The 14,082-nt window shown below is 44.1% G+C and overlaps 1 protein-coding gene across 6 annotated transcripts in view; it reads left to right on the top strand.

Annotated features, from left to right (window-relative positions):
* Window positions 1–14,082, top strand: part of COL12A1 (collagen type XII alpha 1 chain) — a 433,058-nt gene that overhangs the window by 279,710 nt on the left and 139,266 nt on the right. For all 6 annotated transcript variants that reach the window (XM_078648068.1, XM_078648070.1, XM_078648071.1 and 3 more), the window contains 2 exons: window positions 2,079–2,225; window positions 13,761–13,877. In XM_078648068.1, the coding sequence (XP_078504194.1) occupies window positions 2,079–2,225; window positions 13,761–13,877 (264 nt within the window). The remainder of the gene's footprint in view (window positions 1–2,078; window positions 2,226–13,760; window positions 13,878–14,082) is intronic.

Below are 14,082 nucleotides of genomic sequence, written 5' to 3'. Positions count from 1 at the left end.
GCTTTAGAAACCCACAATTAATTAATAAGTTTCAGGGACGTTATAGTTAGAAATGAGCATTTAAAAAATCTTTGAAATTCACAGAAAAAAACATAGGTTTCAGGCATGTTACAGTTAGAAATTAGCATTTAAAAAACCTTAGAAATTAACTGAAAAAATCTGTGTCATCAGTGATGTCACTGACATTTCATGAATGATGCAATATGTGACGTCATTAGCAGTGCATTGCGGGGTCACGAGTTATAGTGAGCTGAATTAACTATAATGGTGGAATTTCTCTGGTTTTGCACGAGTGAAATGTCCAACTAACTATAATGTCAATGAAACCTATGTTTTTTTCAGCGATATATATATATAATATTGGATTTGGAAATGCTTGGGGAAATTAAGAAATTGGTCACAAACAGCACTGCAAAGCTTGGATTCACATATCATTGCAGTGATAAAGGCAAAATGCAACACACAGAATTATGCAATTAAAAAAATATATATATATATATTTTATTTCTTTATGAAATGGTTCAAGATTACACTGCTTTCGTATAATCCGTGATTCGTATGTGTTCAACACTATCCACTCAACTCATTCATACTTTCACTTGGAAACCAATAAAGCATTGACAGGCCCATAATTGGAACCAGTGTACATCAATTACCACCTGTCAACACAAATCCCTTTCTAGGCCGTTAAGCGTTTATTCAACTAAAAAGGACACTGCTGATTTCAGAACATTTTCATGAACCATGATATTGAAGTCAAATTTGATTTATAAAAGGCCAAGATCAAATAAACACTACAAAAGTGACACATGTGTTTGTTGTTTTGATGAAAACCTGAAAACTAATCCTGGTTAATTCAGTGACACACTAGTCTGGCACATGGACGTAAAGTTTCACCTTTAAGCTTCTGGCTAAGGATCTGCGAAATCTGGTGGTGATTACAAGAAATTATAATCGTGTACATTTTTGTTTTCTTAGCCACTCCGATTTTATGGCCATTAATTGTTCAGTTCAGATGCAGTATCAGTAACACACTTCCACCCTCTCTAAAGGGGCCTGCTCCAGGACTGTGGCCCACTTTTCACTACCCCTAGGAACACTGAACAAGAAGACTTCATTCTTTCTATTTTATACTAACATCTTATGAGCATTAAGATTAACTGAAATACTATGGTTCAGTCTTACTAACATTTTGTGCTGAGTTTAAATAATAAAAGTGATAAAAGCCAGTGCAAATTGTTGGAACAGGGTCGCCCTGCCAGCACAAAAATAGGAAAAAAGCCTAGAGTAACCAAACAGCACCATTTGCTACTTTGCTTTATTTTTTTTTAAAGGATGTACCATGGGTGGTACATGGGCATTCCCATGCAACCGCCCAGGGCTTTTGATTTGGAGCCCTATTTACTGGAAAGGTAGGCAGGGCTTTGTTGAAAAAAAAAAATGCTTCCTCGAATCAGGTGTTTCTGTTCTCCAACCTAAACTATTTCTAGGAATAGTATTTTGAATTGAAAGGGTACCCTTCCTGTACAAAACCTATGCTAGGCACCCCACACACTCCTTTCCTCTATGGTGCAAGAATGTGTTCATGGCATTCTAATTTTGGTTGCTGTGCCGTATTGCATCAAAGAGAGAGCAGAACTTGGCCATTACTACTAAGCTATGATGCTGTTTCTCTCTCCCTCTCTTGGCTAGAATGGTTCGCAAGGAACTTATTTGCCTTATATTATTTTAATTATTCTAAAGGCAATACTTAGTAACACAAATATCATAGTCCAAGTATAAGCATAAATGCATTTATTAAAACATCTACATAATAAGCGATTGTGCAGTGCTCAGAAGCACACACACAGTGAGTAAGTGCACATTGTATAAATAAGACATGCACACACTAATGTTTATTAGTGCCTTTACCAAGTTCTGAGTACTTATTCCAAAAGGATGTTATCAAAGACAAACTTCATATTTGGCACAAGTACCAAGACTTGTTGTAAAAGCAATTATCTTTGCAGTGCTCCAGGTTTGTACCTGCATATAAATAAGCAAACTCTTAATAACTTACTGATTTCTTCCTGTTATAGATGCTGATGAAACCATGGAGGTGTTTGTTGGAGATGTGAATACATACCAGCTGCAGAATCTGGTGCCTGGCACTACATATGATTTGCAAGTGTATGCACAGTATGAAACAGGATTGAGTGGACCACTGGTCGGTGAAGGCACCACATGTAAGTTATACTAATCTTTATAGAACAAAATGCACTATGATGTACCTGGGTGTAGCTGCACCTCTAATGCATTATGATGAACACTATTGTAAGCACCGTCCTAGAAGCGTCAGTTTGAGACATTAATAGTTGTTCCTTTTTTGTACTTATTGCTGCTGTGTGGCACAAACAGGAGACAGTATTTTACTTTCACAGTAAAACTGTGGTTGAGTAGAGGTGAAGGCTTGAACGCGTTGACTTTTCGGCTCACTTATATCTCACTTATCATGAATATACACTCTATCGGGGTACACATATGTATAATTAGGACACACAACCTCTCTCAGGAAAAAACAGAGGGAAACTTTTGCTAATTCCCTAACTTTTGAGCTACCCAGGTACTAGCATTACAAAGACACCCTCTCTCCTCGACATCTCAGTACAGTCACTCAATAGAAGTTCCATGACCTTCTTCTTAGCCTCGATCCAGCACTGAGATTCCAATGATTCCATCACAGGAGGCTTCAGCTTTGACATAACAGCACACGTATGTGACCTGTGACACAGACAGATAAACAGTGAGAAATCTTAGCCTGTACTCTAACAATTCTCACTTTAAATTCTGCCCAGGCACTGAAAACATAATACAGTTCAACATCATCATTAAGCCTGGGCAGAGTTCAGCTACACGGAACTCCGTGAAGTGCATGTAAAAAACCCAGCCGCGATACACGGAGCTCGGCAAGCAGTGGAGTGCGTTAGGTAAATGCCATTTGGTTTTCAGTGCCAGGTGCTTGTCTGCACTGTGCAATCATCGTGAACGGCACCATGCACAGCACAAGCGGTCGCGAGCATACACGATCACTCACAATGAGAAATCTGACGGCCCACATTGAGAAATCTCTCCGGGAGGTTAATTTTCCACGCTCACGGTCGCCAACTTGATGCCAGCGAGGAAAAATCTCATCAGGAGTTGGATTTTCCCTGCTCTTGCTCGCCAACTTGACATTGATGAACGCGAGCGGGGGAAAAAATCCGCTCTGCTACGCATAGCAGAGTTTTTGGGAAACTCCGTGAGCTTCGTGTAATGCGGAGTGTGGAAAACTCAGCAAGAGCGGAGTTTACTGCCGAGACGTAATCATCATCACTGCTAAACAGGCACTCCTAAGAATACAGTTCAATATTTGCTGTACTGATCCACAAGTTCTAACACTACCAAACACTCACATACCTGCAGCAGAAAATCAAACCCCATGTACCGATAATGTAACCTAATGTATGCAAACTCACTACTAAAGAAGCATTCGGCAGCCCTTTGGTGGCCTCCAATTATAGGCTGATGTCATTACTTCCCTTTTTTTTTCAAATATGTGAACTTAGTCACCACCGAATATGTGGAAGCTAACAATGTAATCCATCAGAGTCAGTCTGGCTTCAGAGTGAATTTTAGTACAGAAACAGCCCTATTGGAAGTCTCCAAAGCTATTAAAGAGACATTAGATAAAGGGGGAAAAGCGGTGTTGATACTATTAGACCTCTCCACGGTTTTTGATACCGTGCCCCACAACCAGCTCTTGCAGAGGCTCCAGGAGTGTGGCCTTGGTGGCACGGTATTCAAGTGGTTCTCTTCCTTTCTAAGCAGCAACCAATTTGGTCCCCTCCCTTTGCGGCTCCGATTCCACCCATTGAAGGTAGGGGTCCTTCAGGCATCAATCCTGAGCTTGATACTTTTCCACGTCTATTTGGCTCCCCTTGTGCTTTTAGCTGAAGCTCACAGCGCTAAAATACTATCATATGCTGATGATACGCAATTGCTGTTCTCCGGTGACAAGGGCACCGATTTTAGAGGCTGCGAGTTTAACATCTGCTTGTCGGAGGTGTTCTCCTGGCTAAGGCGGAACCAATTAAAGTGCTACCCGGAGAAATCGTAGATCATTTTCTTCGGTTCCTCACCATGTGAAGGGGGGCGCCAGTGGTGGCCTCAGGGTATATCCCCCCCTGCAGCCTCAGTAAGAACTGTCAAAAACTTAGGAGTCAAGCTAGATACTAACTTGTCTATGAAGGCTCAGATCCAAACAGTTGCCGGTACCTGTTTTGGCCTGTTAATATTTTTTTAACTTTCTTCCCCTGCTGCCAGTTAAGTACAGGAAGACTGTAGTCCAAGCCTTGATTGTATCAAGGCTGGACTACGTCAACATCTTGTACCTGGGCCTACTGGATTATCTATTAAACCGCCTGCAGGTAGTCCAGAATACGGTGGCCAGAGCAATTCTCATGGTAGGACCCAGAGCGCGAATGTCTATCCATCTGACGTCCCTGCACTGGCTGCCGGTCCGGTAGAGGATTCATTTTAAAGCTCCGGTCCTGGCTTTCAGGGCCCTACATGATACTGGAGCCTTATATATCAGGACTACGTGCCGCTAAGAGCCCTGAGGTCTCCATCGTAGCTTCTGATGACCACCCCTAAGTTTTCCCGCTCCCGACTGGGAGGTCACTCCTTTCAAGTCCTAGCCTCCCGTTTATGGAACTGTTTTCCATTTTCCCTCAGGCAGTTTAAGATCTGCTCACCTTCAGGAAGCAGCTTAAAACTTGGCTTTTCCTACAATAGTATTGTCTTGTGCTGCCTTCTGTTTTTAGTGCTGATGTCTGTCTCAAGGTCTTTTAGCGCCGGGACACTCTGTGGAGTAGACATGCGCTTTATGCGTAGCTATTTACATTACAAAATGCGGATGTGGTGATGCAAGAAAGAAGTCCTTGAGGTAGATGGACATTTACTGTTGCTCAGTTGCCCATCTGGAAAGTACCCTGTCTCTCTCAGTTCAAGAAAGAACTGAAAATATGATTTCTACATAGAGCAAAGAGAGAAACTGTAACACATCATCAGATGGTTACACAGACGTAATAAGGAATTTAGTTGCCAAGGAGCCACACAGAGCCTAACCATTATTTACATAGCTCAAAAATTGAAAAAAACATTGGATCCAAAGCAGTACAGCAAGTCTTGGACAACGGGCTGACCGCTTATTTAGATGGTGTCACCCTCACCTACTGGAGGCAGGAAATGTTTTAGGACCACACTGGTAAAAACAATCATTAGTAATATATACATATAATGACATAATATAAGTCCGGGATTGGAATTTAACAGTGTCCTGGTGGAATTTGTAGAAATTGGTTAACTTCACTATGCTGGAATTCTTCAGCATTTCTAGCAATAAAAAGGAAATTCTGTTGAAGTAATTGGTTTTTCCCAATCCTTGCACACCTAGGTTTTCAGATACAATGATTGTATCGGTATTTTTGTATCTACAAGATTCGTAGTAACAAAGTTGAACTTTTATGAAGATTTCATTTCATCTTTAATCATTAACAAAAGAGCACCATTTCAGGCTGCATTCCATTTCAGATATCTGAAAGAGTGTTGAAACTATTTATGAAGAATATGTGACTGGAGGCGCCAGTCAAGTTACATTTGATCAGCAAGTTGTGGAAGTCACTCATCAGCTCCTTGCTTCTAAAAAGCACATTTCCAGAGATTCAAAATATTACACTGAAGAAAATCTGCTTTACAAAGATAAATGTTCCGTAACTTTTTGAAACTGAATGTAAAAAACTGAATTCATTTACAGATCTACTGATACAAAACACCTTGTCAACTGCCTAGCTAAAACTTCAGTAAACTAGATTCTCTCAAACTGCTGCACAGGTTGTAAAATCATAGTTTTTTTTAAAGTAGACGCTCACTTAATTATGGCTCTTATGTTCAAAGCCATTTTGCAGTTGCAAAGGCTCTTATTTGCAAAATGGGAGCATTTATGATAGCTAACTAAGCTTTTGGGTGTGTTCAAAACCCCAACTGTGATTTGGTAAATTGTTACTGAATCGCAAAACAGGTTTGCGACTAAACACATCACAAATTGAGGGGGGGCGTGTTTAAGGTATCCCTTCCAATTTGCGATAGCTTATGGTATGTACCACTGGTTTGCGATCACAATTGTGGTTGCCATTCATTGATAGGTTACCAACACCCTGAAGGACCCGTTCCCCTTAGTCAATGTTGTAAAAACATTTTTGGGGAGTGGGCAGAAGACCTTTCTTTAAGGTATTCTGTTTTCCTTTGAGGACAACAGGGTTCATAAAAAAAAAATAAAGACATGGTGTTTTGCTGAACCCCGCGGGCCACCATGCCAGTGATGGCAAAGATTTGTGGTGCGTCACTATTTATGACCTACCTCATGCATGTTAATAAGGTTGGTCAAATGCAACTCTTTCCCTTTACAAATCAAGATTTTGCAAGCCAACATGTTTGAACATGTCGGTACACAAAAAAAATGCATTTGGGAAAAGTTGGTGCGCAAATTGCAACCACTTTGAACAAATGCATTATACGAATATAAGGCTGTCTAAGGTTTAAAAGCAACTGCTAATATCCTCGGGTTAATAAAGGTTTCTTAAAATCTTCCAGAATTGGATTTAAATAAAAAATGAGAACTACATTTTTAGGTGCCCTTTTCTAGCCTCATCACCTTGAATCTTGAGTTACCTAATATGTGATACGACATAGCAAAGCAAATTAAATTTAATTTCGGGTAAAGTGGTTACTAGCGGCTAATAATGTAGTTTCTTGAAGTCTGAATTGACAAAAACCAAAGAGAAATATAATTTAACTCACATAATCTTACATCTATAATGACTTTTGTAGAATTAAGATAGATTTCCATTATAATTTTGGTATAAATACACAGGGCCCGATTCACAGAATGAATTTAAGACTCAATCCTAAACTTACTACTATTTTGGTATTCACAGAATGAACTTACTACTTTTGGTATTCACAGAAGTTAGGATTTTGTCTTAAATTTGTCTTAAGACAAACTTAAGACAGACTTAAGACAGACTTAAGACAGACTTAAGGCAAAATCCTAACTTCTGCGAATACCAAAAGTAGTAAATTCATTCTGTGAATGCCAAAAGTAGTAAGTGCATTCTGTGAATACCAAAATAGTAGTAAGTTTAGGATTGAGTCCTAAATTCATTCTGTGAATCGGGCCCATGATTTGTAGATATCCAGTAGTCAAATGTAAAATAATTGTGGTTACAAAAATGCAATTAGTGTATATTTCCATGTACAAAATTGTAACGCAAATGCGCATTTGCACCTGCAAGGATTTTATATTACCCCAGTATTGGAACTTGCATAGATTCCCATGCTTTGTATCATTCCCCGTCGTCGGAATGGGAGTCTCGGTAACAAAAATACCATAGCTGTAGATACAAAAGACCAAGGAAAAAGGCCTAGGCCTCATTCCCTTTTGTAGCATATCACCCTCTTTGTGTAAAAGAGACCAAACTCAGGCCTCAGCCAATCAGAAGTGCCTCGCCTCTTAGAACCTTCCTGAAGGAACCTCAGAGCCTCAGATTTTCTACCGCACGTTGTGCTTAGGGAGTCTCCTTTGAGCTCTGCTCAACTTCTGCTTTTAGAAAGGATTTCTTCAGGATTACTACTTCAAAATCTACAACTTCACTTCAGGATTGTTGGCTGCCTTCCAGGATGTCAGAAATGGAGAAGAAAAAAGCCCTTTTCAAGCCTTGTTCCACCTGTGGTAAGAAAAGGCTTTTTGTGGAGGATAAGCACAAAGACTGCATTTACTGCCTCTATCCCGACCACCAGGCTGCGGACTGTAAAATCTGTCGCACCTTTTCGGCCAAGACCCTCCGGGACCGTGAGGGAAGACTCTTGACATGGCTCTTAAACTGAAAACCAGGGACGACGAAGGTGCCGTCGACGGCAGTTCCAATCTCACCGTCGACGATGGTGTCGACGATGATGTCGACGACGACGGTCTCGTCGACGAGGGCCTCGACGACGACGACTTTAACAATGACAACGGCTGGCGTGTCGACCGTTTCCTCGTCGACGACTTCAACGACCCCGATCTCCTCGATGCGTATACAACCGTTGATGACGGAACCGTCGAGGATCTTATCCTCTGAAAAGAGAATTACCATTTCTGTGACACGAATCACGCCGGAGGTTACTTCTCCGAAGGCTATGTCTCCTCTATTGTCAACCATGCTTCTGCAAGAAGGAGATTCAGAGGAGGAGGACCAGGACTCATACAGCTACGCTAATAGTCCCTCCCAACTTCTTGTCAAATGCCAGGACACTGACTCTGAGGGCGACTACGGACACGAGGAGGTGGGCCATCATCAGTCGGCCCAGTCGCAACATCATGCTGAGCAGGAAATGGTTTCAGTGCCATCTTCTTTTCTCCAAGATCTGCATAAGATGCTGCAGGACTATAAATCTAAGGCGAGTATGCCTATTCCGGTGTCGTAAACGCCTGTATCTCCTGCAGAGATGTCAGCCTCATTAGTGACGCCTTCCATTCCAACTCAAGTCTCCCCTCGGCCTCAAATGTCCATCCATCATGAGTCCTCCGGGTTACAAGACGTCCATGATGATTCCTCGGATGAGGGTCAGCAATCGGATCATGGCTCTATTCCCGATACGGAATATGATGAGTATATCATTCCGGATCCAGCATCGCCAGTCCCAGATCCGGCGGATTGCCCGCCGGCAGACATTGGGGGCTTCCATCAGCTGATGGAGAGAGCCGCGGCGAGATTCAAGCTAGCCATGCCTAAAGTTGCCACGGATTGCTTTTTATATGATTTCAAGGAGCCTTTTATGAAATCAACTAGGTCCATTCCTATTGTGGATCATGTGTGGAAGGAGGGCCTAAAAGCCATGAAAAACCCGGCGACGGTGGTCCGGTGCTATCGCGTCTGGAGAAAAAATACAAGGCACCAGTTGATGGCCCGGCAGCCTTAACAGGTCATCCTAGACCATACTCTGTGATCTCTCAAGCTGCGCAGAGGAAATCCCGTAACCCCTCTGCTCCCTTAACAACAAGGAAGGGCGGAGGTTGGATAATGTGGGGAAGAGATTCTCGTCGATGGCAAGTTTGCTGGTGCGAGCGGCTAATGCCCTAGCAATCATGGGTAGATACGACCGCCAGCTTTGGTGTGATATCCCTCCGTACCTTGACCAGCTGCCTCCGGAATCTATGACTGAGGCAAAGAAAATCTTACAGGAGGGAGAAGCAACGTCGATGGAAATCATTGACTGCGCAATGGAGATTGCGACGACGGCGTTCCATTCATTGGCTGGAGCGGCAGTCCTCCGCCGCCAAGGGTGGCTCAAAGCTACATGGTTTAGGCCGGAAATTCAAAACAAAGTCCTGGATCTTCCCTTTGATGGGGAAGCATTATTTGGCAAGCTTGTTGACGACACTCTTCAGGACATAAAAAAGGACACAGAGACTGCCAGGTCCTTGGGGACCCTTCAATACAGAAAGTCTCCTTTTAAAGGATCCCGAGGTAGAGGTGGTAACTACAGAGGATCCTATCACCAACAACAACGCTATTCCACTACAGGCTCCGGTTCCCAGCAATACCGTCAGCCTTATCAGCAGCGGCAAGGCCAGTCTAAAAACTACACCAGACCTTACAATAAGGGGAAGCAGGCTGGGCGAGGACGAGATTCGTCCAAACGCCAATAGCGGCCTCCTGGGTCTTCCTACTGGACCCTCCTTCAAGAGATCCTCAGTTGGAGGCAGGGTCACCAAATACCTTCACAACTGGTCCAGGATAACATCGGACCGTTGGGTGCTCAACATCATTCGGAAAGGTAACACCCTGGAATTCACGCAAGTCCCCCCACCCAAGCTCCCGGCAGCCATTCCATCACGACACCAGCGTCTCCTGCGGCTCGAGGTCCAACAGATGCTCCGGAAAGGAGTGATAGAGCCGGTCCCTGCAAACCAAAGGGGACAAGGATTTTATTCCAGGTTCTTCCTGGTGAAGAAGACGCAAGCAAAGTGGCGCCCCATTTTAGACCTCAGGGAGCTAAACACCTATCTCATCTCCCTGTCCTTCCGGATGGTCTCTCTCCAGGACATCTTGAAGCTCCTCAGCCCGGGGGATTTCATGGCCACGCTCGATCTCGAAGATGCGTATTTCCACGTTCCGATTCACCCAGCACACAGAAGGTTTCTGCGATTCACAGTAGCCAAGAGCCATTTTCAGTTCAGGGTCTTACCCTTTGGACTCCGTTCAGCCCCAAGAATTTTCACAAAGGTGCTGGCGCCAGTAGCAGCTTTCCTGCGAAAGAACCATTTCCAGGTCTTCCCCTACCTGGACGACTGGTTACTGAAGGCTCCGTCCAGAGAGGCAGCGCTGGAGGTTGTTCAAGCTTGTACCAATTGGTTTCAGAATCTGGGGCTTACTCTGAACAACGAGAAGTCTTCCCTGCTCCCGTCCAGGAAGGCTCGCTTCCTGGGAGCCATCTTGGATTCCAAGCTCTCGAAAGCCTTCCCTACTCAGGAAAGGAGAGACAAATTACAAACCCTGGCTCAGGACTTGCGCACAAAAAAGTGTCTTTCAGTTCGCCGCTACAAGTCTCTGCTGGGGGTGATTTCATTGTGTATCCCACTAATTCCCCATTGCAGACTAAGTATGCGTCCTCTACAGGAGCAACTAGACAACCGGTGGCAGCAGGTCCACGGTTCATTCGAAGACAGAGTGATGATCACTCCAAGCATGAAGGAAGCAGCATTATGGTGGACAAATCAAGACAACTTGTCCCAAGGTCTATCCTTCGCAAGCGAACCATCTCCGCAAGTGATAACTACGGACGCGTCATTGGAGGGTTGGGGGGCAGTGATGCAAGACCTGCATGTCAGCGGTCATTGGTCGCCCCATGAGAAACGCCTCCACATCAACCTGTTAGAGCTACGGGCGATACGGCTGGCTCTGCAAGCGTTTCTTCCTCGCCTGAAAGGTTCACATGTGCTTATCAGGACGGACAACACCACGGCCATGCACTATGTGAACAAGGAAGGGGGAACCAGATCTCGTCCATTGTCACAAGAAGCTCAGCAGATCTGGGAATGGGCGATCCTTCAGAGGGTTTCGCTGAGAGCAGAACACTTGCCAGGCGTCCTCAACGAAAACGCCGACAGACTGAGCAGGTCATCCTCAGTCAGCCACGAATGGGAATTGAATCAGAGAGTCTTGGAGGAGGTCTTCAGCCAGTGGGCCAGACCGGAGATCGATCTTTTTGCCACTCCGACCAACAAGAAATGCCGGTCTTATGCAAGCAGGCTTCCCCATCGAGGTTCTCTGGGGAGTGCACTTTCAATAGCATGGTCGAGGACATTTGTTTACGCTTTTCCTCCCATACCTATGATCCCACGACTCATCAGGAAGATCAAGGTGGAGCCGTGCAGGATGATCCTTATAGCTCCTGCTTGGCCGAGGCAGTTCTGGTTCACGGAACTCCATCTGCTCTCGATAGCCCCTCCTCTTCCTTTGGAGGTTCTTCCAGATCTCCTCACGATGTCCGAGGGACAAGTTTGGCACCCGGATCCGCAGTCCCTACACCTGACTGCATGGCTCCTGAACAGCGAGAATTTATGAACCTACCCATTTCTAGTGAGATTAAGGAGGTCCTTTCTCAGGCAAGAGCTCCTTCTACGAACAGGACTTACCGTCTTAAGTGGAAAAGATTCTGTTGCTGGTGCAAGAAATAAGGCATTGATCCTTTTGCTTCCAAGCCTCATCAGATCCTTCCTTATCTGCTGTCCTTGGCCAAATCGGGACTAGCCCATTCATCAATTAAGGTCCACTTGGCAGCAATGTCGAGGTTCAGGGGGACTGGCTCTGGACCCTCCTTGTGGTCATCCAGAATTGTCAAGAAATTTCTAAAGGGATTGTTCAGAGTTTATCCACCAGTGAGACCATCGCCTCCGACATGGCATCTGTATCTAGTCCTTTCTCAACTCATGAAGGGCCCGTTTGAACCAATCCATTGTTCTGACATGAAATACCTTTCATGGAAATTGGCTCTCCTCCTCGCTCTCACGTCGGCTAGGCGTGTTGGTGAATTACAGGCCTTGACTATCCAAGAACCTTTCCTTCAATTCAAGAGAAACACTGTCATCATGAGGACTAACCCGAGGTTTATGCCTGAAGTCCCCTCGACTTCCATTTGAATGAGCCGGTCATTCTGAAGGCGTTCTTTCCTTGACCGACTACACCAGCAGAGAGGGCATTACATTCGCTCGATGTGCAACGGTGTTTGAAATTCTACTTGGAGCGTACTAAGAGTTTTCGGAAAACCTCTCAGTTATTTGTTGCCTTCGGAGGTCAAAGCAAGGGCCTTCCTCTTTCCAAGCAGGGCATTTCCAGATGGATCACAAGTGCCATTCTGCATTGTCACACTGCTGCAGGAAAACCTCTGACTGGAAGGGTTCAAGCGCATTCCACGAGATCTGTGGCTTCTTCTACAGCCCTCTTCGCAGGGGTACAGATCAAATACATTTGCAGAGCTGCTACCTGGAGCAGCGTTCACACATTTACTAGGCATTACTGCTTGGAGTCCCTACAACAAGGTGATGTGGCAGTAGGACAGGCTGTCCTGAGGAACCTCTTCCAATGAGTGGTGAGCTTTCCTTTCTTTTCCACCTTTCCTCTTTCACATTTTGTATCTTTATGTCATGTTGCCTATTGCTATATTGTGATGATGCAAAATGTGCTTCTTTTACTAACTGCTTGCTACTCTGATACAAAGCATGGGAATCTATGAAAGTTCCAATACTGGGGTAAGAAAACAAGTTACTTACCTGTAACTTTGGTTCCCCAGTATTGGTAACTTTCATAGATTCCCATGCGCCCGCCCACCTCCCCGAGGAAAGCTCAGCCTACAACAGATATGGTGTCTAAGTACACAACAGCTACGAAAATCTGAGGCTCTGAGGTTCCTTCAGAAAGGTTCTAAGGGGTGAGGCACTTCTGATTGGCTGAGGCCTGAGTTTGGTCTCTTTTACACAAAGAGGGTGATATGCTACAAAAGGGAATGAGGCCTAGGCCTTTTGTACCTAGAGCTATGGTATTTTTGTTACCGAGACTCCCATTCCGACGACGGGGAATGATACAAAGCATGGGAATCTATGAAAGTAATCTTTTCCCGGGTGGATTAACCCCTTCCTCCATACACCCTTCAATTTTGTCACTCATCCTTCTCCCATTATCCCCCTGAAAATATTTTTTGCTCTGTTTCATGACAGGCATATTTAGAGTGAACTACCTGAAAATATATTTTGTGAATGCACAGAAATGTTCAAAGGTTTGTATAGCCACTAACCTTTAATGGTAGAGCTACCCAGGAAGGCCCATGCACCCAAAATTCACACAGAGAAACTCCATTGTACTGGCATAAATTCATTGAGAACAAATTCCGTTTGTGTGGGCATATTACTGCCATTAGGGATCCTGCAAAATCAGAAATGATATGTTTCCATCTCAAATTAACTTTTTTGCACACCTACTGTGAACTAAGTTTGCAAACATTTATAAAAATCACACCCAATGCTCTTGTCTAGTTTCCACAGAGGACTTGCAGTGTATGATCCACACTGTGCCACATGGCATCAGAGAATTTATGTATTCCCACTAGTTTCACAGCAGTGGTTGTAATTTTGTTTCTTGCAGTGTACTTGAATGTGACAGATCTGACGACATACCAGGTTGCGTGGGATTCATTCTGTGCCCGATGGAAGCCACATAGGGCAGCAACGTCATACAGAGTGAAACTGGATCCTGTAGATGGTAATACAAGTTATTTTCAGTAGTGCATGGAGAGAACATCTATTAGGCTCACTTATTTATTTGTCTGTTAGATTGCAATCACCACTGTAGGGATGTGAAACAGTTACTTCCCCTGCTGGATTTCTTTTCAAAACAACTGCGAAGCCCTGTATACATTTCCCTTCTAACCCTGCCTTTTGTTAATGAATGTCAGGGTCACAGTTTT

This window comes from Lissotriton helveticus, chromosome 6 (assembly GCF_964261635.1).
Source record: "Lissotriton helveticus chromosome 6, aLisHel1.1, whole genome shotgun sequence".
In the NCBI taxonomy this organism is placed as follows: domain Eukaryota; kingdom Metazoa; phylum Chordata; class Amphibia; order Caudata; family Salamandridae; genus Lissotriton; species Lissotriton helveticus.
This window is presented reverse-complemented; position numbering and strand designations above follow the sequence as displayed.